This window comes from Pseudogymnoascus verrucosus (assembly GCF_001662655.1).
Source record: "Pseudogymnoascus verrucosus strain UAMH 10579 unplaced genomic scaffold scaffold_1, whole genome shotgun sequence".
Lineage (NCBI taxonomy): Eukaryota > Fungi > Ascomycota > Leotiomycetes > Thelebolales > Thelebolaceae > Pseudogymnoascus > Pseudogymnoascus verrucosus.
The window spans coordinates 640,014-664,843 of NW_017263652.1; the positions used below are offsets into that span (position 1 = coordinate 640,014).

The 24,830-nt window shown below is 50.8% G+C and overlaps 8 protein-coding genes across 8 annotated transcripts; 4 read left to right on the plus strand and 4 right to left on the minus strand.

Moving 5' to 3' along the window:
* The first annotated feature begins 10 nt into the window (after positions 1-10).
* SEC13 (GTPase-activating protein S13) lies at positions 11-1,627 on the plus strand. The gene is made up of 4 exons (XM_018269751.2): positions 11-110; positions 200-238; positions 337-452; positions 574-1,627. The coding sequence occupies exons 1-4, from the start codon at positions 108-110 to the stop codon at positions 1,316-1,318; spliced, it is 903 nt and encodes a 300-aa protein (XP_018135127.1). The 5' UTR covers positions 11-107; the 3' UTR covers positions 1,319-1,627.
* A 237-nt stretch (positions 1,628-1,864) lies between these two features.
* On the minus strand, positions 1,865-3,945 carry VE01_00220 (uncharacterized protein; the record flags this gene model as incomplete). The annotated part of the gene is made up of 5 exons (XM_018269752.1): positions 1,865-2,365; positions 2,417-2,511; positions 2,563-3,087; positions 3,142-3,412; positions 3,568-3,945. The coding sequence occupies 5 exons, from the start codon at positions 3,943-3,945 to the stop codon at positions 1,865-1,867; spliced, it is 1,770 nt and encodes a 589-aa protein (XP_018135408.1).
* An 861-nt stretch (positions 3,946-4,806) lies between these two features.
* VE01_00221 (uncharacterized protein) lies at positions 4,807-6,908 on the minus strand. The gene is made up of 3 exons (XM_018269753.2): positions 6,156-6,908; positions 5,249-5,997; positions 4,807-5,195 (listed from the first exon to the last, which is right to left on the minus strand). The coding sequence occupies exons 1-3, from the start codon at positions 6,456-6,458 to the stop codon at positions 4,898-4,900; spliced, it is 1,350 nt and encodes a 449-aa protein (XP_018135407.1). The 5' UTR covers positions 6,459-6,908; the 3' UTR covers positions 4,807-4,897.
* Positions 6,909-7,043: 135 nt separating this feature from the next.
* Positions 7,044-11,792, minus strand: VE01_00222 (uncharacterized protein). The gene is made up of 2 exons (XM_018269754.2): positions 11,268-11,792; positions 7,044-11,102 (listed from the first exon to the last, which is right to left on the minus strand). Exons 1-2 carry the CDS (start codon positions 11,283-11,285, stop codon positions 7,734-7,736), a joined length of 3,387 nt encoding a protein of 1,128 aa, XP_018135410.2. The 5' UTR covers positions 11,286-11,792; the 3' UTR covers positions 7,044-7,733.
* A 3,396-nt stretch (positions 11,793-15,188) lies between these two features.
* On the plus strand, positions 15,189-18,359 carry VE01_00223 (uncharacterized protein). The gene is made up of 2 exons (XM_018269755.2): positions 15,189-16,403; positions 16,454-18,359. Exons 1-2 carry the CDS (start codon positions 15,606-15,608, stop codon positions 17,918-17,920), a joined length of 2,265 nt encoding a protein of 754 aa, XP_018135409.1. The 5' UTR covers positions 15,189-15,605; the 3' UTR covers positions 17,921-18,359.
* A 148-nt stretch (positions 18,360-18,507) lies between these two features.
* Positions 18,508-20,551, plus strand: TUB2 (Tubulin beta chain (Beta tubulin)). Its single transcript, XM_018269756.2, has 6 exons — positions 18,508-18,636; positions 18,771-18,794; positions 18,852-18,877; positions 18,943-18,984; positions 19,040-19,094; positions 19,147-20,551. The coding sequence occupies exons 1-6, from the start codon at positions 18,625-18,627 to the stop codon at positions 20,326-20,328; spliced, it is 1,341 nt and encodes a 446-aa protein (XP_018135404.1). The 5' UTR covers positions 18,508-18,624; the 3' UTR covers positions 20,329-20,551.
* A 113-nt stretch (positions 20,552-20,664) lies between these two features.
* On the minus strand, positions 20,665-22,560 carry VE01_00225 (uncharacterized protein). The gene is made up of 2 exons (XM_018269757.2): positions 22,428-22,560; positions 20,665-22,363 (listed from the first exon to the last, which is right to left on the minus strand). Exons 1-2 carry the CDS (start codon positions 22,447-22,449, stop codon positions 20,796-20,798), a joined length of 1,590 nt encoding a protein of 529 aa, XP_018135403.1. The 5' UTR covers positions 22,450-22,560; the 3' UTR covers positions 20,665-20,795.
* Positions 22,561-22,699: 139 nt separating this feature from the next.
* On the plus strand, positions 22,700-23,994 carry VE01_00226 (uncharacterized protein). Its single transcript, XM_018269758.2, has 3 exons — positions 22,700-23,025; positions 23,074-23,183; positions 23,334-23,994. The coding sequence occupies exons 1-3, from the start codon at positions 22,901-22,903 to the stop codon at positions 23,825-23,827; spliced, it is 729 nt and encodes a 242-aa protein (XP_018135406.1). The 5' UTR covers positions 22,700-22,900; the 3' UTR covers positions 23,828-23,994.
* Positions 23,995-24,830: the final 836 nt, after the last annotated feature.

The following is a 24,830-nucleotide window of genomic DNA, read 5'->3' on the forward strand; positions in this document are numbered from 1 at the left end:
CTCAAGAACAAGGCCACGATAGGACACATAAGGGATTCAAACATTCACCAGCAACAGCCTCTCAATTACCACAACTCTTGTTTCCTGGTGCTCCAAACTTTGTCAACATGGTAAGCACGTCTCTTGATTGCCGGATTCCTGACAATCCTGCATTCCTGGCTGCGGCGAGGTGATGGACGGCGCTAATACGAAGCTATAGGCACAAGTTATCACCAACTCGGGGCACGATGACATGATCGTAAGTCTATCCCCCACCAACCCGCTGAGTTTACGGAGGAGGCGGGCATCAGAGAGGGATATGTCAGGATATAAGTCTGGATGTTAACACCCTGCCAGCACGATGCAGTCCTCGACTACTACGGGCGCCGTCTCGCGACTTGCTCTTCAGACCGCACCGTGAAGATATTCGAGGTGGATGGAGAAACACACAAATTACAAGAGACATTAAAAGGGTACGCCACGTCTCCCCCTGCGGACCGTTTTGTCCCTTCCCCCCCCTTTCCCTCCATCTCCCACGCCCCTCCCATCTCTCCCCCCTCCCCCTCCTCTCCCACCCCTCTAACACCCCTCCAGCCACGAAGGCGCCGTCTGGTGCGTCTCCTGGGCGCACCCCAAATACGGCAACATCCTCGCCTCGGCCGGCTACGACGGCAAAGTCTTCATCTGGCGGGAATCCAACTCAACCTGGTCCCGCGTCTTCGACTTCGCCCTGCACACCGCCTCCGTGAACATCATCTCCTGGTCGCCCCACGAATCCGGCTGCCTCCTCGCCTGCGCCAGCTCCGACGGCAACGTGTCCGTCCTCGAATTCAAGGACAACAGCATGGACCACAAGATCTTCCAAGCGCACGGCATGGGCGTGAACAGCGTTTCCTGGGCCCCTAGCGCCGCACCAGGCAGCTTGGTTAGCGCAGGTGGCGCGGCGGCGGGCGCACAGCGCCGCTTTGTTACGGGGGGGAGCGATAATACCCTCAGGCTGTGGGCGTATGACCAGGCGAGCCAGACGTATAAGCAGGAGGGTGCTGCGCTGACGGGACACACGGACTGGGTGCGCGATGTGGCGTGGTCGCCGTCGGTGCTGCAGAAGTCGTACATTGCGTCTGCGTCGCAGGATAAGACGGTGCGGATCTGGACGAGCGATGCGGCGCACCCGGGGCAGTGGGAGAGCAAGGAGCTCAAGTTTGATGCGGTTATCTGGCGCGTCAGCTGGAGCTTGAGCGGGAATGTGTTGGCGGTTAGTGGGCAGGATAACAAGGTTAGCTTGTGGACTGAGAACTTGAGCGGCGAGTGGGAGTGCGTCAAGACGATTGAGGAGTAAGCTGGAGATAGGGATGGTGGTTACGGTGTTCCGAATTTGGCGTTGCGGGAAAAGCAGTGAGCATACCCGGTCTTACTGTGGGCTGAGCATAGATAATCAAACTTTGCCATGTACCATTTCTACAATCCCTTTGGAATACATGATGCTATGTGGTCCAGATTGAGTTTGTTGATGAACCCAGGTTTCAGGGTCTCAAATCTAGAACGGGGTCAGCTGTGCTCACTGCCGTGCCTCTCAAACCACCATATTTGTATCACAGAGAAACAAACAGTATGTGGGAAACATTTTTTATTTATTCTCCATGCAGCGCTTGATCGATACTCTGCAGCTATACTACCGAGAATTTATATAAGGCACAGTGCATGCTCTCAGATTGTTGACAATGCACAGCCAATTCTCGAAAATCCGACCAGAACATGTGAAATGATCCGGAAATAGCATCGACGCTCACCTGCCCCAGCAAATTGGATATCACTATATAATATATATGCTGCATGTCAGCAAAGCAAATCGTCTTCAGAGTTCAGATACTAGCAATGCAGCTTGCTATCCGACCGTTTTCTCCTCGACGCGATCCAAGAACTTCAGTGCATCGTCAGTGGTTCTCATTTTGTCTTCCACAGAGCCTGAAACTCTCCAAAAGATGAATGGCCCGCAGTATGTGTGACCACGCTCCACTGTTCCGGTCGGGCACCACCATCTCCCCAACATGATTTGGTTGCCGGGAAGCACGCAACCCTCATATGCCCAGAAACTCGTGAGACCAGTGCCATACGTCCCGTGGATACAAGGAAGATACTTCAGCATTGAGACACGCTGGAAGCCTGGAATTCCTTCCTGGGGTGGAAGGCCATGCATGCGACCATGGAGGTGGTAGTCGACGTCGCTCCGACCCAGACCGAAAAAGTCTTGGACCTTCGGCATCACCTTCTCTCCACTAACTTTGTCCGTATATTCTCCTTTCGGGCCCGCTTTCAACCACACCTCCATTTCCGGCGGACATGCCAACTGGGGGGTGCTTCTCAGGTCTGAAAACAACGTGAGATCCTGTTAGAGTGGGTTAGGGCATTGTCCTAGAAGTTAGGTTCGAAGACATACCTGGAACCCATTGTTCCCATCTGTCGTCTCATCGACAATATTCTGATAATTTTCTCCAAGACGATACACCTCCAGATCTTCTTCGTGGAGAAAGGCTGTAAGGTGTTAGCGTCTGACATACTCGACTTTCACTTGGCGGAACTCACTGAATGCCCCTTTCCAATATGGGCCAAGCTTCTGCGTTCCACTTTTCAGTTTGCCAGACCAAGCCATTGGCAACTCGCTCTTGTCAAGCTGCTCATACATATGAGCCAGAATGCCTTCTCCATCAGGCGTCTTAAAATGGAATTTGAAGAAGTTCGCCGTGTGTAAAAACCACAGAATGTTGATTTCATTCTTGTTTCGTCCTAGAAACAAGGGGGCTTCAATAAAACACTTATAGACCTGCTCTTGTGATGCAAGGAATACATTGGTCTTGATATTGCATATTTGAGGATGCAAAAGGAGATGAATGAAGCAGAGTCTAACCACCATCGCGAGTCTCTCTTGTCGTGGTGGTTTCTTCTTGGGTGTGAAGTCATATCGTGTTCCCGCAATATTGAGTAGCAGGTCGGTTCCTTTGGGTCGAACATCGTGACCGGTATATTGTAAATATTTCAAGAAGAAGCGGTGGTTGAGACCGCTGACAGTTTCGTTGTCATATGCGTCTCGAACAATGTGACCATTCGACTCTGTGGGCGAGTAAGTATATGTCTCTGCTCAAGACTATGAAAGGAAGCTCTTACCAATAATCATTTCCTTCAGCATATCAAGGCAAGCCTTTTGGTGAGACAACGTGCCATTTTCAAATGAGGCGAATCTGATTGCGATGCCTCTCCGTTTCTTGTATTGGGCCTGTAGGTTGACCGTACCTGCACCTGGGATACCATCAAAGGTTTTCAGGAATCTCATCTGCCAGACAATGGGACCAACATATGCCCGAAGTGCCTTGCATGAGGCGCCATAGTGGTTGACGTCTTCGTCACCAGGGAGAAATTGAATGATGTTTTGATGAATCTAGAAATAAATAGTCAGCAACAGAAACGAATGGGCATGTAAAGACACGAAAAGTAATAGACAAAAGCAAACATATTCATCATGGCACAGATCGGTGTCTTCCAACAGGCCGTGGCAGATCTGGGGTGGGTGAGGTCGAGAGCATTCGAACTTACCTCGAGTGGAAGATCGAGGAGGACAGTTCCCGGCATAGCTTCTGACTTCACAGATGGAGTCTTTATGCTTTCGACTTCGGAAGGTGGAGATGGATAACTCAGTCTGGCCTTGTTGGCCCTGGCTTTGTTGGCTCTTGGGCGCTTTGTTGGTGATGGGTGGATCTCAGACTCGGATTCGGGTCCGCCACCGTCCATATAAACGACCTTGTCTCTTTTTCTCGAGGGAGATTGATCAGAGCCAATGTATAAGGCTGATGATAAGTGATTGGCTGTTGATGTGGGGGAAGAGTAAGTTTGTGAACGAAGTGAGCTTCTTCGTTCCGTCGGAATGAAGAAGTCCTCGATCTCCCGGGACGGGCGTTCGCGAAGGGTGACCATGTTGATCGGTGTATTGGAAAGGTAAATAAAAAGCTAATGGTGTTTGGTTATGAGAGGGTTCGTTGAAAGAATTCTTGTTTCTGAGCACCCGCAGTTATAAAGTTGTGAATGTCGGATGAGGAAGGCGAGATCCACGAACACAGATCGATCTACGACAAGTAGGGAGGGTAAAAGCAATAAGCAGTACCGGGAGGGTGCTCCGCTTATTGTCGATTATTGATATCGTTCAGACAGAGAGGGGAAGACTGTTATCTGATTGTCGATGTGGAAAGTGAGAGGTCCCCGAATCTGTAAGTCGGAAGGTGCAACCCTTTTGGTCGGGGAGCACTTGCCTAGCCCGAACCTAAACAACTACCCTTCGAGAATCAGGGACATGCGAGTGGCGCTCCAGTATTGCAAGCTATTTATGCGGCAGCTCATATTCGGCGAGAATATAGTTTTTTATATGAAGGCCATAATCGACGAGAGTGCCCAACGTTCGATGGGACGATGTGAGAATCTGTCGAGTCTCACGTCTCTATGAACTCTATTTCAGGTGGAGAAGCCATTCGCAAACTATAAATTACCATAGGGCCCTATTTATATAGTTATTATGTCACAATTAACAAAGAGGTAGTCAATTTCTTTAATAGTTTCTGAATAATCGCCAGAATGTGATAAACTAGCCCATGCTCATTCTACATGACGCACATTCGGGACGGCCCGCATTCAACGTTCCTGTCGTCGAGCAACTGGACATTACTTTATTATATCCTCCTTTCATTAAATTGCAGGTCGAATTATGTGGGATGTATATTTATTGCTCCCTACGTTACTCTCGGCGCAGTCTTCAGGTATCTTCATAAGCAAATAATTTCCATTCGTTAATTTTCCGTTATATATTCAACTATATACAAATTCAAATAAACGTGCTCAGCGAGACTCCCACACCACCGTCCATACATCGCCGTGTCTACAAACGTGGAAGACGGGCTCGTCGTCTGCCTCCAGAGGTGGCAGGCGGAGTAGGAGTTGTAGAACTGGTAGGGCCCAAGATCCAAATCTCTCCCGTGGCATCCGAGCTGACAAACAGCCTACCCGTGCCATCCAGGAACAAGCCAGCTGGTCTGAAGCAAGCACTTGGGCATTTCGTGATATCAGAGTTGGTGAAGAGATCCACCGCAGCGGTTTGACTGTCCGCAGCAGCTACGGGCTGGCCGTTGGCGAAATCAATCATGGCGACCCTGTAACCAACGGGAATTGGACTGTTCCTACACCGGGGGGTCAGAATCGTGTGTGTTTATTTACACTGTCGGTTACTTACCAGCTTCCGTGGAAGGAGACAAATGCTTTGCTTCCATCAGCGGCAAACTTGACATCCAGAGGTGCCGTATGCGGCTCAAATGTCAGCCTTGGCTTGACTCTTTCCTCACAGTCAGCATCGGTAACAGTCGTCGTCTGATCTGTTACATCAACTGCGAACTGGCTGCCGACTGTCATGGACCCGATGTTTGGGATATCTGTGTTCCACACAGCGAGGCAGTTAGGATACCCGTAGTTACCACCTTGGTTCTCGGTCGAGGCGAGGGTACCAACGAAGTTCATCTCCTCACCCGGGTTGGTGGCGTGGATATCCGTTCCACTTCGAGCGACATTATCAGCAGAGTTCTCAACGGTGAAGATGCCTCCAGTGGTGGGCTCCTCTCCAACTCCAACGGCGTTCCTCATGCCCCATCCGAGAATTCTCCCATCAGCTGTGAAGTCATACGGAGGGCTGGATGCGGTCAGGTTGGCGATATTGAAAGCTTTCAGGTGAGAGTGTCCACTCGACTTATCCTCAGCCAATGGGTCAATGTTCCCAGCGCTTCCACGGCTTAGAATTAGCCAGCCTGGCTCCTTCTTTGAAAGCAAGATGGTGCGTGTGCTGTGACCGGCATTGTTCATTCCAGTGACAATTGTTGACTTTGTGCCCAGGGTAACTGCCTCCGCATCATATGGCCAGGAGAAGGCGGCATCGACGGAAGATGCGTATAGCGTCTTGCCATCCTCTGAGAGGCCAATTCCATGGTTGAGCTACTCAATATAATCAGCTCGGTCCCAAGTTATATATAAATCAAACATAAAACACCAGAAATAAAAAATAAATCGAGAGTAAAATAATAAATAAACGACCAGAAAAATGCCCTTCTGAACAAACACAGCTTCTCCATAAGAATAACCACAATACTCACAACACTATCCGTAATCAACGTCGTCTTCTTAGCCAAAGTGAGACACGTCCCACCCCCATCTGTAAACTGAAGATGAACAATCCCAACCCCCTGCTGCACAACCAACAAATTCCCCTGCGAATCCAATTGCATCCCCCTCGGCCTCGTCAGCCCCTTCGCAACCAAACTCCCTGTCCACCCATCCGCGAAAACCGGCTGCGCATAGCTCGGCGTCAGCGCCCCCGGACACGCATCCTGCGCGGACGCTGTCAGGATATGGGCCAGGGAGGCGAGGAGCGCCGTGGAGGAAACGCTGATGTGCATTTTGTAATTTATAACCAAAAAGGCCAACAGAGTTTCAAGGAATGTTAAGGTTAAGGACAGGCAGCGGCGATCCGGTGGAGGGTGCCACCACCTTATTTATAAGAAACCCCATAACCCTGTAATACTACACATATATCACGGGCCCCGTCTCTGCACCGGCAGTGGTGAATTGAGTTTATGCTCAACTCCCTCAGGCCGCCCGCTCACTAGCCGGCCAAGTTCCATAGTAATGATGCGTCAGAACACTCTATATATTACCAAGAAACCGGCGTGGGCGTGCTGCTGATTTATTTAGCCTGCGGATCTGAGCCAGAATGGAAGCTTGGCTTCATGGGTATCTGCTTGTGCTTCCCCGCTTCGCGCGATACGGGCACTCGGCGAAACGGTGGACTCGGCGAAACATCATGGTGATGCGATGCATTGGGTGCCGAACTGGGCAGGTAAGTAGATGATAGTGTCTGGGCAGTAAGAAGGAACGGACGTGGCCCCCCTGGTACCTGATTATCTAGAGTCACGTGTATAAGCATTCCTTCTCATTCGTCTCAAACATTCACATAAATGCAGTGCAATAAAGGACCCCGAGATCACTCAAAAGCTCATTAATTTTGACACCTAGGTGAACCATCCTTTTGCTCTAAAGTCACCCCCTTCCCCATAAACCATGAGGAACCAATGCATCATGCCCGCAATGTACCGCTCTCCCACCCCCGTCGCCCCCGGCAATCCCATGCCGCCCTCAAATATCATTTTGGGAAAGAAACCCTTTATCCTCGCCCTTCTTTTTGCCGTACAACATAAAAATGTACGTCGTTGTTGAAATGCAGAGAACAAAAACGCGAAGGCAAAAAACAAAACAAAGAACTCCGCCGAAACACCAACCCAACCAACCACCCCCCATTGTATGCATTACACAAACTTGTGCCGTAAAGGAAAAAATACCAGTAATGCACCACCACTCGTAAAAGAGTCATTTTCGCATATGCTTGCCTTGCGCAATGTTGGAAAACCCATGCCGCCCGCCGCCGCCGCCGACCCAAACTAAAACTCTTTTCCCCCACCGCATTAAAGAAAGAGCCATCGCATAGTCCAGACTTGCGAGAATAACAAGGAGCCTGAAAAGAAATATTTTCCAAGACAGGAACGGTTCTGACACACGAGCTGTAACGTTGCATGTCAACCGTCAATAAACCCTAGGAAGAAGCACCACGATATCCACGGTGGAAGTAGCCGACTATACTCGACATCTCGAACACCCCATAGGAGAAGACAGCCGCCTTAAACAACAGTCATCATCTGCATGCGTTGACCAAGATTGCGAGTCGGAGACGAGTCAATCGTTGTATTCAAAACCGCATTGCTGCTCTGTGACCGGTTGATATTAGGCGGGCTAGCAAGGGGATCGGTAAAGACCCTTGTAAACGCCGGACTCGAGTCATGGTTGAGATGAGGACTGCGGTATGGGCTTTGTGTGGTCCCATCAGCCTTGCGGATTATCTCAGACAGCGCACGGGACAAAGCATTGGCTCGTTGCACAAGATCCTTTAAACTCGTCGTGTCAAATGGCATCTTACTTGGCGTTCCATTTGGGGCTGCTGTGAAGATCGGGTCCGAAGTGGCCCTATGCTGATGGATGTTTTGCATGACAGAGCGTGCCACTTCCGAAGTATCCTTGCTGGCTTGGCGTCGAGGAACTGTTCTCGGAGTCTGGGCTTCTTCAAAAGACCCAAAGATGTCGTCCTCAGGAGAGAAAACCGACTTACGTCTCGGGCGAGTGTTGCCGTACACCGCCGTGGAACGAATTGGCTTGTCATCCTCCTCGTCTTGGAATCCCGAATCCCGAGTAGAGTCGATATGAACCGTTGTCTCGTGATTCTGGCCTCCATCACGAGAAATAACAGCCGCCAGCGGAGACTGTGGTGGCGATAGCGTCTCGTCCTCTTCGTCTGGGATTGCCAGAGCTATGATACCTTCTGCCTCCCTCCACTTGTCCGCAGAGGGCCCTTCCAGAAGGCCCTTCTCACGGGCTAGCCCTCTTAGTCGCTTGAGGTCTTCAACCAACAGGCATACTTCGCGGATCTGCCCAACATGCCCAACGACATTCGCCTGACTTGCACGAATTGCCGGAGGAACTAGCATAGGCGCGCCACTCCCGAGAGTTGGCAGGTCATCTCCCTCATCAATATCCATAACGTCAAACTCAAAATCGTTATCCCAATCCTCACTCACACCCTTGCCTCCTAATCCCCACGTCCCGAACTTCGGTGCTAGCTTAGTATCGCGGTTGCCACCAACATCTGGCACGACTGGGACGCTTTGACTGCGAATATGCAAAGCGCTTGGACGATTCCGTCCAACGGCCCTTCCGCCGCGATCGTTACCCTGTTTACCATGCACAGTCTTCGGCCTTGGTGAGTTTCCCATATTATCCACCTTCTCTTGCATCAGCGGCTCAGACCAATCAAACACACTTCGAGGCCGGCTCTCAGGTTGACGACCATTGCGCGCGGAGGAACCGCTTTCAGTGACGTCCATCAGAGCCGAGCGTAGAGCATGGCTAACTCTTAACGAGTTAAGTGAGTTTGACGGCGGGGAAAGAGGGTTGCTGAGCGCATCGCTGTCGTCATCTCTCGTCCAGTCTTCATCATCATCATCATCGCCTAGGGACATGCGACCGAATTCCGTAGTAGCCAAGCAGAAGCTTGGAGGCGAAGAGCGAACCATAGGATCTATATCCATGTCGGTGTCCTGCCTTATCGGCGTGCTGTAAATATCGCCATTGAGCCGCCGCCTGTTTCTAATTGGCGTGGACATACCCTCATCCTCCTCCACGATGCTGTCATCGACATTCCGGAATCCCGACATTGCCCCCAGGTCGTTAAACTCCGCTGCTTTGGATCTCGCACCACTGCTAGGTGGCGATTCGTCGAACATAGAGTCTAGAGGGGTGCTCCGTGCCCTCAAACTGGCAGTTGCCCCTGTCCTAAGGGAATCATAAGCTGTGTCGCTTTGGAAGTCTGTCTCGTCATCTTCGCCTGATGCGAAAGCCTTAGCATCTGAATCGGAGCCGACAAGCGTCGACGCTTGGTCTGAGGTATTCAACTCAGGAAGTCGAGGTGGGTATTGTTGGTGGATAACAACCGGGTGGGAGGAAAGGCCTTTAAACTTGCCGCTCGAAGAGGGGCGGGAGGTAGTTCGTATGCCATCTGAAGAAGCCGGCGAAGTTGGTGTCCGAAGTCGCGCGGTTAAATTAGGAGTTGGGTCTGGCCCATTCAAGTCTAAGTTGAAGCTCGATAGTCGCGAGATTGTAGGCAACGGAGAAGAGGTATTTCTGGTACGAGGGCGAGGTAAGGTCCCCTGAAAATTCTTCGGCGAAACGTCTATGTCCTGTTGGTAAGGGGAAGTGTCGAAGGTATCGTGGGTAGTAGGCCCCTGAGACGACGTAGCGCGATCAAGTACTGTCGATAAAGGGGCCGAAATGTTGCGCTTAGCAGCCCCTCGCCCTAGGTCGCGGCTCTTTGTCAACCGGACGCTATTCGATTTGGTGATCCATGTTGCAGGGGAACCGAAATTTAACGATATTGACTGGCGTGGCCGCTTATGAGTCTCATAATCGCTGGAATGGATACCAGAGTCATCTCCAGGATGCGGCGATCCCGTACCGCTATCTATACTCATGACTGAATCCCTATTCCTGATCTTGCTGGCTCTCGCAGGATCCTCGATTAGGGATGGCTTCATTAAAGTTGGAAGTGCCGAGCCATCTGGTGTAACTACTCTCTTAAAGGTAGAATAGAACCCATCCGCGCTATTGTCGTTTATTGCTGTGGATGGGCGATCTTTTGCTAGCCTTGTTCGCCGAGATGTAAAATATGGTCGCCAGGATACCCGGCGTGGGGTTGGCGCAAACTCGTGTATTAAGGTAACGGGAAACTCTTCCTGGAGTGGAGAGGCCTCTGGTCCGGACTCTTCCTCCCTGTATTGTTGCTGTAAAGTGACAGAACGCTGGTGGCTGGTGGCCGGCCTGCGTAGAGTTGGTATGCGTTGGTTTGATGACGGCCTCGAAGGCGTATTTCCACTCGGCGCTCGAATAGAAGTTGAGCGTTTGACTAACTTGTTAGGCTCTAATTGGGACGGACTACTTCCATTGTGTAAAATGGGGCCTGTCGACCCGTGGGAGAACAACGAAGGAGAATCGGGCCCTATGCTTGACCGAGGACTTCCATTCTGTGAATTTGGTATAACAGACAACCTTCGCATCCAAGACCCCTTTGACGAAATCGAGTCCAGTCGGTCCTCACTTCCTTGCTCAGGGGTTGATGTCCTCTCGCCCAATCTACTGAGCGACCCTATCCGCCTTGTATTATTTATGGGGGAGTCGTTTGATGTGAATGTGTTGTTGATGTATCGGTGGCTTGGGTATGATGACGGCTGGATTGGGGAGGAAGCAGACAATTGACCACGACGCGGCGTGTTTATGACGGAGCTTGTTGCTGGGCGTACGGGTGGAGAGGAATAGCTTCTGTGCTGAGCGTCATATTCGGTGGCCTTTCTTTTGTTCGAAGAAGGTCGAGATGTGCCGGGAGTTTGTGGTTGACCAAAGGCCAGGCCGGTGACAGCAACCCCGACTGTACTTGAAGCGACAAGCTGTTGAAGGCACTTGTTAGCAGGGCATTCTTTAGCTATCATACTGAAGGGGGTATTCTGAGCCGAAGGCAATGCTGGCTGCCAGACCACGGCAAGCTCTGCGATTGAGGTGCTCGCCCGGCTAGACGTCGACATGCACGGAAAAGGGAGCAAGGCCGATCTTACACTTGGGATTGATTTCATCGTGAGACTCCCCAACCACCACAGGCACAGCGACCGAGAGAAGAGAGAGGCACCGAGGACGAAACGGACGTTGTGCGGGGAGTCATTAGTGATGTTGATGTCCGGACAGAATAGTTTTTTGGTGGGCGAAGAGTGGGACGAAACGTAAATCGAGAGTAAACAACAATCTGATGGAGGGCTCCGTGAGAAAAAGGCCCTTCAACTGACGGCCCGGTAAATACAATGGAACAAGGGCAAGAACCAATAACTGAGTACCCGTAACAAGAGAAAAGAATGAATGTGCCTTTCAAAGACGACGTCGGTATTGTTTGTTGTTGTGGCCGTAAAGAGGAAGGCAGAGGATCTGTCTGGCTCCTGTGGTGGTGGAGTGCAGTTGCAGCAGTGCAGGTGAAGGCGTAGAGGCGGGCTACAGTGGACAGTACTATTTTCTTACCCGTAGGCACGACACAGCGCAGCCAGTCGACAACCACAAACTTTTAAGAATCGGGTGTATAGTACATGGGAGTGTATAGGGTACAAGGAGTACATAATAACAATAACAGCAGGACGACACCATAACACATAACACCATGCTAACTCCATATACAGGATATACACATACACGTACACAACACACGACCAATACTACTTCGTTATACCATAATCTAGTAGTAGGAGGAGTAGGAGGAGTATGAGGTGCATGTATCCACGAGGCTCTACTGCCGGACTAGAGTGGACAGTAGGCATGCACAAGTACTCGTGTCTCCCCTCCTGTCTTTCCTTGTCTTTCCTGTATTTCTTTCTGTTCCTCTTCTGCATAGAATCCCCGCTGGAGTTGATTGAGTTGATTGACAATTCCTCCATTCGCTATGGTTCAATCGCTCCTTAGATACACCTCACTCCACTCCCTAGGGACAATTCTATCTGGGGGCGAATAGAGATGCTAGAAAGGCCACCCGTCTCTAAGGTACTGTACATATCATCCCTAGACACTCCGCCCCCCAGCTACAGGTCGATCCATGCAGAGTTTCAGGTATTGCTGTTCCAGCCAGCATATATCATGCTAGGCATTCCCTTGGTCGTTACAATTGGGTGGCTTGCCGCAGGGTGCCACTCTGGTAAGAGTACCGTGAGTACTGTGAGTACATTAAATACCGAAAATACTACCTATACCATCCTGCTATACCACCCTATACCACCTTTCCAAGGTGAAGGCGTATCATGGAAGGGGCCTACTGATAGGGAAGTCCGACGCCTTGCCACGCCCCCATCTCCCATATCCTTGCTCCGATGGCTTCCATGTTATGCCTCTGATCAGAGCTAAGGGTGGAGCTAAGTCGATGGCTATGAGATCTACCATGGAGCCTGATATCGCAAGATGGCTTGGTACGGATATTCCCAGACCGGCTCAGGCACTGCGCTGTGATACCGATAGACATATCCAATGGCCCTCACCGGCGGCTTGAATTAACGGTCACTCTAATTTCTTATGGGCTACGTGCAGCCATAATCCATTCTTCGATCCGTGTGCGCCCTATACACTGTAGTTACCCACAAGCACAAGCGTGCCTTCGGCAAGGCACAGCTTACACATACACCACGGAATCATCCCCCTTCCCCTGTGCTTGCTCTCGCAACGCGCAACGCGGTAAGTGGTGCCAGTGACACATTGGTAGTGCAGAGTACAGGCCGCAAGAGTTGTATCAAAGGTCATTCAAGAGATAACCCAACCTGTTATTTCTGCTGGAAACAAGTGCAGAACAAGTCTTGTTTGTTCCATGTATCTTCATCCAACTGCTTTGCACGAGCACGGCAGGCAGGACTAGAAGTGAGAAGGGCTTGGTCCAGGCTGTGGAACGGACCCAATCCATGCAGCTATCGTCAGCATTTGGCGGGGAGTCAAGTTGAGGCGTAAGATAGCTCCCTGCCGTCCAAGGTAAGGGCAAGCCTGCTCCCTGCCTCATAGTTTGAGCCCCTCGTTGTAAGCCAAACGCGTGATATACGCAAGGTCAGGCGTTATGAGGTGTTATTTTCGAAGCGAAATAAAAGCTAGGATTTATCCTCTCCTAAATACCTCCTTACAGCAACAGCTCGTCAAGAAGTAATCAATCTGTTCATTGTTAAACCTTTGTTGCTCCCCAAGGGTAAATATTATTGTTTATGTCATTGCCCAACGCAGATCACCGAAACGCGCTCCACATATGGATTTGCGACTAACCTAGCTTTACCAAGGTATGGGATGTACCTGGCGCCATCAGCTCCCACATCGCTCAACCCCTCACTTTGTTCCCGGAAGAATCGGTTGTCCCTCGTGCCTGCCTCGCGAGAAATCCTAATGTATATAGACATACCAGATACAAATGGCGGATCTTCCCTAAGAGAGGGCTTTTACTTGCGTTGGTAGCTCCATTGATAGGATCCGCCAGTAGCGTGTAGATGATCACGCAAGTAATAGTGTACGTACGGAGCAGGGCCAGCATCGGCGTACCATAAGACAGCACCGCAAGCATGCCCGAATCTCACTTACTAGCAGACGATTTGTCTTGGTAGGTCCAGACGGGTTTGGGTTGCGTTGTGTTGTTGTGGTTCGCAAAGACAGTCCAATTAGCGAGTGAAGACGGCGTCTCCGTCTTTTCATGCCCCTGTTCCTATCGGCGCCAGAGATTCTACTCTATAAACTAGCTCCATTATGAGCTGAATCCTCCACCACCCAGTCTCTTTTCTACTCACACATGCCACGAGTTTGTGTGGGATTCCGCACAGATCCTAGGCTAAGATATCACGGGCATTGATTGCTGCTCAACAGTTCTCGCCACCTGAGACATTTTATATCTAAAACATTTGGCCGATGGAACTAATACTGATAAATCGACAAGTTGCCCGGCAACATATGGCATGACGTACCGAATGCTAAGGTAGCTAGCTCGTAGTGGGGTGGTCGGCTGTGGGAGAACAATGGATACGAGTATCTCCGACCAGTCTCTAGTGGATGCTTACCTTCTTCGTTTCAGCGGGGGTGCAGCATCGTAACTAAACTAAACTGTATGGTGTACGACTATGTACTAGATTTCAAAGCAAAGATGCGAGAGGTTCCTGTGTCCATGGAGAGACGGGAGCTTCGCACGCACAAACGGAGTATAATGGAAAGAGGAGATGATCTGTACCGGGCGTACAACGAGCCGGCTGAAAAGTCGTGTTGGATCTGGGCGCTTGAACAATCTAGGAAATCGCGCCGCCACGAGGCGCTTGACTAGAGGAACCCATAACTGTGGACAAACTTGACAAAACAGGTTTCCCATACCACCTTAAGCCACGAACAGAATGCCGGTAGAGAGGAGGGCAATATCTGGGGATCGGATTGGAGCAAGGATCGCGCGGCAACAAGAAGTCCCCTCCATCTACTTTTTTTCCTTGAACCTGCACCAATTTCATGGGATCCCGTCAACCCCTTGGGGACCTCACCGCTTCTCGAGTCACATATAAGATGAAATATTGGCAAGGTATCAAACATAGCGCCAACATCCTGTCCCTCAGCTTTGTCTAAAATTGAGTCTGGGTGGGTGGAATGTCTTCCGTCAGATATTTTGTCTGCATTGCATATGGTGGTAATTGCAGTTGGACTGCCTTACGTGACCTCTGACCAATCTGACGCGAGGAATTGATCGAGCGTGGTGTCAGGCTGGAACGGCCCAATGATCTTGCCCTACATAATCCTATTACATGCCTAGGGCTATATCTATCCCAGACATACATGCAGCTTATTGCACCTGACGAGCATTTTTTCTGGAGCCGGGACTCAGGCGAGTCCGTTGCTCCGTCTCACCCTATAAGATTAGCACTTTCAGGGAGTAGCGCCGTAGTTTGCTAGGATGTGCCATATATGTATGCTTTGGTAAGGATTTCAAAAGGAGGGGAAGGGGCGTTTGAGGTTCGTGCGAACCGAGCCTCTCAAAAATCGCGTGCTTTAAATAGCTACCTACCTAGTCAAAACGCGTCGCGGCTATGGGAGCGACGCGTCTCTTTAACACGCGTGTAATTTAGGCCATCTTCGGCTTAGCGTAAGAGCCTCTTAGTTCTGCCGGATACAGCACTGACCGCCTCCAATATTTCGAACGTGGGGAATCTAGACGTAGCTTCAAAGCCACACTGAGACAAACGAATTAAACCACGAGACTTGACTCATCTCTCCTTTTCCAAGGTCGACCTGTACTACTTGTGTTTGTACTGTACGATCACAAATACAGCTATTGTCCAAGTCCGACCCCGTCTCAGAAACTGCTCGGCCCGGAATTTAGTGGCGAAAGGACAACGACAGACCTTGTACCATAAATTATAGAAAAAATGGAGGCCGAAATCAGAGGATCGATTCCGAATATCGACCCTATCCTCACGGAATATTCGGTGGGATATCTCTCGCACGCCTCGAGCTCATACACCGATGCCGAGTCCACGGGGACGTCACCATTAGCTGAGGCCGTTGCGTCCATTACGGCCCTGCTCATATCAGCATCTGGCGAGACATCAGAGAAGAATGAGACACAAATCCGCCAGCTAGTCGAGAAATGGGCGGCGAAATTCGGAGCTGCCAATGCATCAAATGTGGACTTGAGCGGAGCGTCTGGGGCGGCCAAGAGATTGGACCAGGCTATCCAAGTGAGCACACAGCGGAATATGTCTTCCACATTGGGCATTACAACCACGGGTGTGGACTTGGAGTCGGCGAATACGAGGAAGCTTGAGTCTAAGGTCGATCGCAAGAAGTTAGAGAAGGCAGAGAGGAAGATTGCTGCTAAGCAGAACAAGAAGGAGTACAAGGCTGTTGAATATGAGGCTTCTAAATTGCTCAACCAGACGGATGATACGCAGTCCTATGAAGAGTTCTTCATGGCTGTTAACCCTCTGCAGCTGGGATCGAATGCCATGGGACAGGCTAAGAGCAAGGATATTAAGCTTGATGGTATTGATGTGACGATTGGTGGATTAAGAATTCTGACGGATACCAACTTGACGTTGGCATACGGTAGGCGTTATGGTCTGGTTGGTCAGAACGGTATCGGAAAATCTACTCTTCTGAGAGCGCTGGCAAGAAGAGAACTTGCCATTCCAGTGCATATTTCCATTCTGCATGTGGAGCAAGAGGTATGTTGAACCTTATACCCCATAAAGTGCAAAAACTAACTACGATTAAGATATCTGGAGATGATACCCCTGCTATACAGGCAGTGTTAGACGCTGACGTGTGGAGAAAACATCTCTTGTCTGAACAAGAAAAACTGTCCAAACAGTTGTCAGCTATGGAGGCGGAGCGCTCAGCTATGGCTGACACCTCTGTTGACGCCGCAAGGATTGACCGCGAGCGTGATGCATTGGACCAAACGCTTGGTGACGTACAAGGGAAACTTGCAGAAATGGAGTCTGACAAGGCGGAACCTCGTGCTGCCAGTATCCTGGCTGGTTTGGGTTTCTCACCCGAGCGCCAGAAGTTTGCTACAAAGACCTTCTCTGGAGGTTGGCGTATGCGTCTGGCACTGGCCAGAGCCCTTTTCTGCGAGCCGGATCTTTTACTCCTGGACGAACCGTCCAATATGTTGGACGTCCCATCTATTACTTTCCTCTCGAATTATCTGCAAACCTACCCCAGCACGGTTCTGGTAGTTTCTCACGACAGAGCCTTCCTAAACGAAGTTGCCACAGACATTATCCACCAGCACTCGGAGCGTCTCGATTACTACAAGGGCTCCAATTTCGACTCCTTCTATGCCAATAGGGAGGAGCGTCGGAAGACAGCGATACGCGAATATGAAAACCAAATGGTTGTCAGAGCGCACCTGCAAAATTTCATTGACAAGTTCCGTTATAATGCCGCAAAATCGTCCGAGGCACAGTCCAGAATCAAGAAGCTGGAGAAAATGCCTATTCTCGAGGCACCGGAGAAAGAGTACAGTGTCCACTTCAAGTTCCCCGAAGTCGAGAAACTTTCGCCTCCTATTATTCAGATGACGGATGTGAGCTTCGGGTACACACCTGATAAGCCACTTCTCAGGAACGTCGATCTCGACGTTCAACTCGACTCCCGTATTGGTATCGTTGGTCCCAACGGTGCTGGTAAAACGACTGTACTTAAGCTGCTGATTGGCCAGTTGACGCCTACGAAGGGTCTTATTTCTCAGAACCCCAGACTTAGAGTTGGCTTCTTTGCTCAACATCACGTTGATGCCTTGGATCTCAACGATAGCGCTGTCGGCTTTATGTCTAAGAACTACCCTGGAAAGCCCGACGAAGACTACAGAAGACATCTTGGTGCCTTCGGTATCACTGGTATGACTGGTCTACAGAAGATGGAGTTACTCTCTGGAGGACAGAAATCTAGGGTAGCATTCGCATGCTTGTCACTCCAAAACCCACACATCCTGGTTCTTGATGAGCCTTCTAATCATTTGGATATTGAGGCTATGGATGCCTTGGCTCAGGCATTGAAGCAGTTCCAGGGAGGTATTCTTATGGTTTCTCACGACGTGACGATGCTCCAAACTGTTTGCACGTCATTATGGGTCTGCGACGAGGGTATCGTGGAGAAGTTCCCTGGCGATGTCCAGGCGTACAAGAAGAGAATTACTGCTCAGGCCGATGCAGCCGGTGTAGCAGCAGCGCATTAGGGGGGTTGCACGGAGAATTACCGTTAACCCGTTACAGATGGATTACCAATGCTAGATAGAGAGCGGTGAGCTTTACTACAGCGTAGAGTGGTACCTGACGATCGTATATGTGACCGATGAGTTGATCATATACAAAATATCAGTAACACACATTCATCCCTATCTGTGACCCCGTAAATTTGGCATGTGCCCCTATTTTGAGGATGATGTACTGTACTGTCTGGACAGAGTTGCACACAGATTAAGCGACAGGGAGTATCTGCGGAGACCCTGGAGCTAATAGAGGGGATGCAGTTTAAGTACCGAGGCGGGTGACAAGTCATCGCACACAGCTTAATGCGGTAAATGGGAGGTGATAAATTCGTGAGCATCTCATACGTGGTTTATATAATTAGTGCGGTATCAATACAAATATCTGCATTTACGCGTAGTAAACGTTGAAATGCAGCTGCCAAAAGCCGTTTTGTTACCTCCCACGTCTCCAAGGTCCGTTTGTTTACAGGGGAAGGGGTGAATTCGCGCTAGTAGCTTCCACTTTAGGCAAGGTCAACACGACCTCACCGCTTATTTTCATCCTTCACCCACAACACAACCCCCCCATCCACCTCAACATACCACCCTTCACCTTTTTGCTATCTCAAGCTCCATAACTCGTCCGCAGATTTACCTGTACATCTCCAACTTCCACCTACACACCATTCAAGATGCGTGAAATCGTATGTAACATCCCTTCGATATCAGGTGCGGGAGGAGCTCATGGTAGCGACGCGTTGTTGCTCCTGAATGCTGCCCCACATTGGACAGCTACCAAGGAGAACACATTGGCTAACTCGTGTTTTCTGTGATATAGGTTCATCTCCAGACCGGACAATGCGTAAGAACCCTCTTCCAAAGCATATCTATTGACAATATAACTAACTTGATTCTTCAGGGTAACCAAATCGGTGCTGCCTTCTGGTGTGTAGCTCCAACGACGGCTACCTAGCCCAGCACAACATGAACCCCGACTGACCGATTTATAGGCAAACCATCTCGGGCGAGCACGGCCTTGATGGATCCGGAGTGTGAGTACAATGATCATCAGTATATGTATGGATAGTTTAAACTGACAGCTGCCAGCTACAATGGAACTTCCGATCTCCAGCTTGAGCGTATGAACGTTTACTTCAACGAGGTTGGTACATCCTATATGTGGTACCAGTACAGCAGCATCTAACATACCTCAGGCTTCCGGCAACAAGTACGTTCCCCGTGCTGTCCTCGTCGATTTGGAGCCCGGTACCATGGACGCTGTCCGTGCCGGCCCATTCGGACAACTTTTCCGCCCCGACAACTTCGTTTTCGGTCAATCCGGTGCTGGTAACAACTGGGCCAAGGGACATTACACTGAGGGTGCCGAGCTTGTCGACCAGGTTCTTGATGTTGTCCGCCGTGAGGCTGAGGGCTGTGACTGCCTTCAGGGTTTCCAGATCACCCACTCCCTGGGTGGTGGAACTGGTGCCGGTATGGGTACGCTTTTGATCTCCAAGATCCGCGAGGAGTTCCCCGACCGCATGATGGCCACCTTCTCCGTTGTCCCATCGCCAAAGGTCTCCGACACCGTTGTCGAGCCATACAACGCCACCCTCTCCATCCATCAGCTTGTCGAGAACTCCGACGAGACCTTCTGTATCGATAACGAGGCCCTCTACGATATCTGCATGAGGACCCTCAAGCTCACCGCCCCATCCTACGGTGACCTGAACCACCTGGTCTCCGCCGTCATGTCCGGTGTCTCCACCAGTCTCCGTTTCCCCGGCCAGCTTAACTCTGATCTCCGCAAATTGGCAGTCAACATGGTGCCTTTCCCCCGTCTCCATTTCTTCATGGTTGGATTCGCTCCTCTCACCAGCCGTGGCGCCCACTCTTTCCGTGCCGTCACCGTCCCAGAGCTCACCCAGCAGATGTTCGACCCCAAGAACATGATGGCCGCCTCCGACTTCCGCAACGGTCGCTACTTGACCTGCTCTGCCATCTTCCGCGGAAAGGTCTCCATGAAGGAGGTCGAGGACCAGATGCGCAACGTCCAGAACAAGAACTCCTCTTACTTCGTTGAGTGGATCCCCAACAACGTCCAGACCGCTCTCTGCTCCATCCCACCCCGTGGCCTCAAGATGTCCTCCACCTTCGTTGGTAACTCCACCTCCATCCAGGAGCTCTTCAAGCGTATCGGTGACCAGTTCACTGCTATGTTCAGGCGCAAGGCTTTCTTGCATTGGTACACTGGTGAGGGTATGGACGAGATGGAGTTCACTGAGGCTGAGTCCAACATGAACGATCTCGTCTCCGAGTACCAGCAGTACCAGGAGGCCTCCGTCTCCGAGGGAGAGGAGGAGTACGAGGAGGAGCTCCCAGTTGATGAGGAGTAAAGTGTCTACTTGTTATGACTTGATGAGAATTTTGGCTGTTGCAAAGTCCTCAGTCAAATCTATCGTAGCAGGGGATGTGTCCGGAATTAATTGTTATTTTCAAATGTTTGGTCTTTGAGAGCGCTTCTTTACTTCAGGCGAAGACAATTGCGAACGCAAAGAATACCTACCTCTTGAGGTTTTAACTAGAGCGAGAATCAATGAAAACACTCGTATCTTATAGGTCTGAACTCCTCGTGCTGTAAACTGTGATTCAACCCGTTCTTGAGAATACCCACGAACATTTAACTGTCTAGCTCTCACAAAGCTCAGGAGCGAATTATGGAAGATAGTTTCGTGATGTAGTCATATTTTGATCTCACAGCTAACAACTATAACATTGACGCCTACAAGCTGTGTCCTTTTTCCAGTCCCACATGTTATTCCAGACGCCAAATATTATGCCAAGAATACTGTCCCATCTACCCCTACTCTTCCATCGCATCATCATTCGCACCACCACTGCCCCAAAGTCCCTCCAACTTGAACTCCTCCGCCCACTCCGCAACAATCTCCTTCTGGTCACCAACAACAGCGCCCACCTGGACCTCACCGGGAGCAAGCGTCGGCGCGACAGCCAACAGCGGTGCGTCCATCCATCCCTGAATACGTCCATCTCTCCAGTCCGTGATGACAGTCGTAGCAGCACTAGGAAGGTTGGGCACGCCGCCCTTCCCAAGACGTCCACGCTTTCTCGCAACCTGGATCAAGAAATCGTTCGTTGGGTCACCATTCGACGCCGTCACCAGAGGTGGCAGTCCGTACACCTCCATAAGCTTCGTGGTCATCTCCGGGGTCCTCGAGAGGCGCTTAAGGAGCAGCGTAACAGCCGGGACGGGATCCTCGATCTGCTTCGGCGGCACCGCGTTGAGGAGCACCAGGCGCGCGTTCTCCTCTACCTTGGACGCCTTGGTGCCGTCGTGGGTACTGGGGAACACGATACCGGGAGAGTCGAGAAGCTTGAGCTTGCTGTCGATCTTTACTTCGCGGAGGGAGGTGGTGACACCTGCCTCAGCGCCGGTGGGGCAGGATTGGCCGCCGCCGAGACGCGAGGTCAGGGCGTTGATGACGGAGGACTTGCCGACGTTGGGGTAGCCGATGACGCCGACGGAGATGGCGCGCTTGAGCTGCTTGCGGGCCGCGAAGGACTTCAGCGCTTTGAAGAGCGTGGTCGCAGTGCTCTGCACGGTGAGGGATTTGTGGTTGAATTGGTGCGCGTTGGGGGCTGGGCCGGAGGCGCGGAGGGGAAGGGTCGGGAAGTAGCGGCGGAGGTGGATGAGCCAGGCTTTGAGGACGGCGGCGGGGATGAGATCGATCTTGTTGAGGACGAGGATTAGACGCTTGCCTCCGCTTGCGGCAGCCATGACCATGCGCTCGACTTCTTTGGAGCGGGTGCCTTCGGGGTCGCGGGCGTCGAGGACGTAGAGGATTACGTCGGCTTGGTCGACGACTTGCTTGAAGACTTTGTCGAATGCCTTTCTTGAGCCGTCCTTCTTGTTAGGCAAGGCTTGTGAAACTCCGTCGACGTCCATTCCGTCCATATCGCTGTCCTCGTCTTCGTCCTCGTCGCTGCCAGACTCCTCCTCGTATTCCTGAGCCCTGGCTCTTGCGCTTGCGAGCAAGGCAGCCATAGGGTTGGTATCATCATCTCCATCCATGTCATCCATGTTGAATTCATCCTCATCCTCATCCTCTGCCTCGACACCCTCCATCTGGGCCTCAATGTCCTTATCGACATCCTCTCCAGACTTCTTCAGAGCCTTAAGCTCCGCACGCCTCTTAACAGCCTCCTCTTGCTTCCTTATCCTCGCCTCCTCAATCTCTGCCAGGATCTTATCTTTGTACGGGAAGAGGTTGGGGATCCCAGGATCCTTCTTCATGCGCGACTTCCATTCTGGATTCTTCTTTCCGTTCTTGCGTTCCTTTCTTTGCTTCGCGGACGAGGCCTTCTCGATCTTATGACGAAGGCGTACAGAGACGCGCTTGCTCTTGGGCTCTGCAAGAATATAAATTAGCACCTCCTCGCAATTCTGCGCACATATTGCGAGTGTTTTGCTTACTTCCTGGTTTATTTCCTGCCATTGTTTCGTTGGCAGAATTTATGTGGTTAGGTTCGCTGCAACAGAAACAAAATTCCACTTCTCTATCTAATCGCGAAATTTCGGTGTGTGGTGCCAAGATTTCACCACTAAGGATGATAATCCCTGTCATTTGTGCATGCCTGATTCGTTAGGTTATGAGTTCGGACAAGTGGTTTCGCCGGACTCCCCTTCTCCTTGGGGCAGTACTCGCCGCCACATGATTTCTCGTATTTAGTATATAAATCAGAGGAGGCCGGTTCTCTAAGACGCTACGCATTTATTTATGAGAACACGTGGTTACGAAATTTAAAGTCACCAGCAGGTCATATTGAGATTATAACTATTTTAAAAATCTGAGAACTCGGATATTTCATACATCTTACGGCATACCGAACCGACTCTCACCACAAATCAGTCTCACTTATCACCTCGGAGAGAAATACCAAATAAAAATGGGGTCGACAAATGAAGGATCATATACCGCTCCAGCCGAGGAAGTATCCTTTGCTGGACTTCTATTTGACTTGGACGGCACAATTATCGATTCCACAGATGCAGTTGTGAAGCATTGGCACCAGTAAGCGCCCTTCCTGTTTAAGCCTCACCAGTCACTGACCAAGCGTAGGATCGGAAAGGAGATTGGCGTGGACCCAAATGTTATCCTGCAGACCTCGCACGGCAGGCGCAGTATAGACGTTCTCAAAATTATAAGCCCCGAGAAGGCCAACTGGGAATGTGAGTTACCACTAACCTGCGGTTGACGTAACCCACTCATCCATCTCCATTCACTTCGCATATTACCCCAAAATCACAGAATTCTCACACCCAACACTTCACCCGACTCATTTCCCACCTCCTCTCAACCATCTACTAACACGCCTCTAGATGTATGCGAAGTGGAAGGCCAAATACCCGCCCGCTACGGAGCAGACGCCACTGAGATCCTCGGCGCCCGCGCCCTCTGCGATTCCCTCTCCGCCACCACTCCTCCAGTTCCGTGGGCCATCGTGACCTCCGGAACCGCTCCCTTAGCCAACGGCTGGCTCCGCATCCTCAAACTCCCAGCCCCTGAGCACTTCGTGACCGCGGAGTCCGTGGCGAACGGCAAGCCAGATCCGCAGGGCTACCTGATGGGTGCTGAGTCTCTTAAGCTTGACCCTAAGGGGCTGCTAGTGCTGGAGGATAGCCCTGCGGGAATTAAGGCCGGAAAGGCGGCTGGGTGCAGGGTATTGGGCGTGGCGACCACGCATACGGCGAAGGAGGTCAAGGAGGCGGGTGCGGATTGGGTTGTGGAGGATTTGAGGAGTGTTACTGTTGCGAGGGTGGGGGAGGAGGGAGGAGTTGTGCTTAAGATCAGTGAGGGGTGGGTTGGAAACTAATTAGACGGGTACTAGGAGGCGTAGAGAAAGGAATCTGCTTGATGTTTGTTTTGTTTTTAGGCGGCATTCCGAACATGGATATACGGAGTTACCCAAGAGGGGTTTAGAGCCGGCAACCCCAGACGATGGTACTGGGAGGTAGAATAGCAACCTTATGAACTACCAATTACGTTTATGTTGATACGACAAGTCTCGTCGCGTATGTGACTGTAAGATGGCTTCATAAAATTGATAGGCCCTCAATGTATATCCACGGTAGATCTGCGCTAAAGTATGCAGAGAGCGGAGCGCGCAAACAATTCTACTGCAAGCATGGATATCATTCCGTCTGTGCAGCTCTTCACTGTCCTTAGATGGGTAGAGATTACAACGAATGCAAGGCCGACGGACGCCACCAATAGATGCTTCTGCAAGGGAGATAGTGAGGCCGAATCAGGCCGAATAGCCTCCGGTTCGGGGTTTTGAGAAGGCCCTAGAGGTCTACAAATACCGCGTCTGCCCATCAGACGGAGGAGTAATATAATTCAACATGATTCTATTTTACCATACGTCGATATACTGATGTGCGCAGTAACTGTTGGGTGTATCTCTATAAAACATGGAGTAAGTGCCTTATCTACCACCATAAGTGATCCAGGTACACAGCTAACCAAGGAATGCCTCCTAGAGCATGCCTACAAGTTAAATGAACGCCTTGAAGTATCTAAGCTTCATCTACTCAACTCTTCACCAGCACAGCGACGCAGATAGCCAGCAACGAACCACCCCCCCCTAGGATTTTTCCTGTTGGCATAGTGTACTGTGGTCCTTCTCCGGCCAATGGCTATATCAGCACAGTGACCGCAAATGCCTATCTGTAGTGGCCGCACTGGTATAACTTATTGGACGTGAAGCACTACTATTTACTATGTCAACAGCGATAAATTCTCGTGAGCGTGATCTGATTGACCCCAAAAGACACAGAGAGAGGGGCCGCTAAAACGAGGTTCATCCCGGTGCCTTT

Excerpts from the sequence above, each read along its gene's own strand:
- SEC13 (XM_018269751.2), top strand. Across the intron at positions 239-336 it reads CGGGGCACGATGACATGATC|CACGATGCAGTCCTCGACTA; the intron begins GTAAGTCTATCC and ends ACACCCTGCCAG. Across the intron at positions 453-573 it reads TTACAAGAGACATTAAAAGG|CCACGAAGGCGCCGTCTGGT; the intron begins GTACGCCACGTC and ends ACACCCCTCCAG.
- VE01_00221 (XM_018269753.2), bottom strand. The coding sequence starts at position 6,458 with ATGCACATCAGCGTTTCCTCCACGGCGCTCCTCGCCTCCCTGGCCCAT. Across the intron at positions 5,998-6,155 it reads CGTTGATTACGGATAGTGTT|CTCAACCATGGAATTGGCCT; the intron begins GTGAGTATTGTG and ends TATATTGAGTAG. Across the intron at positions 5,196-5,248 it reads GTCTCCTTCCACGGAAGCTG|GAACAGTCCAATTCCCGTTG; the intron begins GTAAGTAACCGA and ends CCCCCGGTGTAG.
- VE01_00223 (XM_018269755.2), top strand. The coding sequence starts at position 15,606 with ATGGAGGCCGAAATCAGAGGATCGATTCCGAATATCGACCCTATCCTC. Across the intron at positions 16,404-16,453 it reads TTCTGCATGTGGAGCAAGAG|ATATCTGGAGATGATACCCC; the intron begins GTATGTTGAACC and ends ACTACGATTAAG.
- TUB2 (XM_018269756.2), top strand. Across the intron at positions 18,795-18,851 it reads ATCTCCAGACCGGACAATGC|GGTAACCAAATCGGTGCTGC; the intron begins GTAAGAACCCTC and ends TTGATTCTTCAG. Across the intron at positions 19,095-19,146 it reads TGAACGTTTACTTCAACGAG|GCTTCCGGCAACAAGTACGT; the intron begins GTTGGTACATCC and ends AACATACCTCAG.
- VE01_00225 (XM_018269757.2), bottom strand. The coding sequence starts at position 22,449 with ATGGCAGGAAATAAACCAGGAA. Across the intron at positions 22,364-22,427 it reads GGCAGGAAATAAACCAGGAA|AGCCCAAGAGCAAGCGCGTC; the intron begins GTAAGCAAAACA and ends ATATTCTTGCAG.
- VE01_00226 (XM_018269758.2), top strand. The coding sequence starts at position 22,901 with ATGGGGTCGACAAATGAAGGATCATATACCGCTCCAGCCGAGGAAGTA. Across the intron at positions 23,026-23,073 it reads GTTGTGAAGCATTGGCACCA|GATCGGAAAGGAGATTGGCG; the intron begins GTAAGCGCCCTT and ends GACCAAGCGTAG. Across the intron at positions 23,184-23,333 it reads CGAGAAGGCCAACTGGGAAT|ATGTATGCGAAGTGGAAGGC; the intron begins GTGAGTTACCAC and ends ACACGCCTCTAG.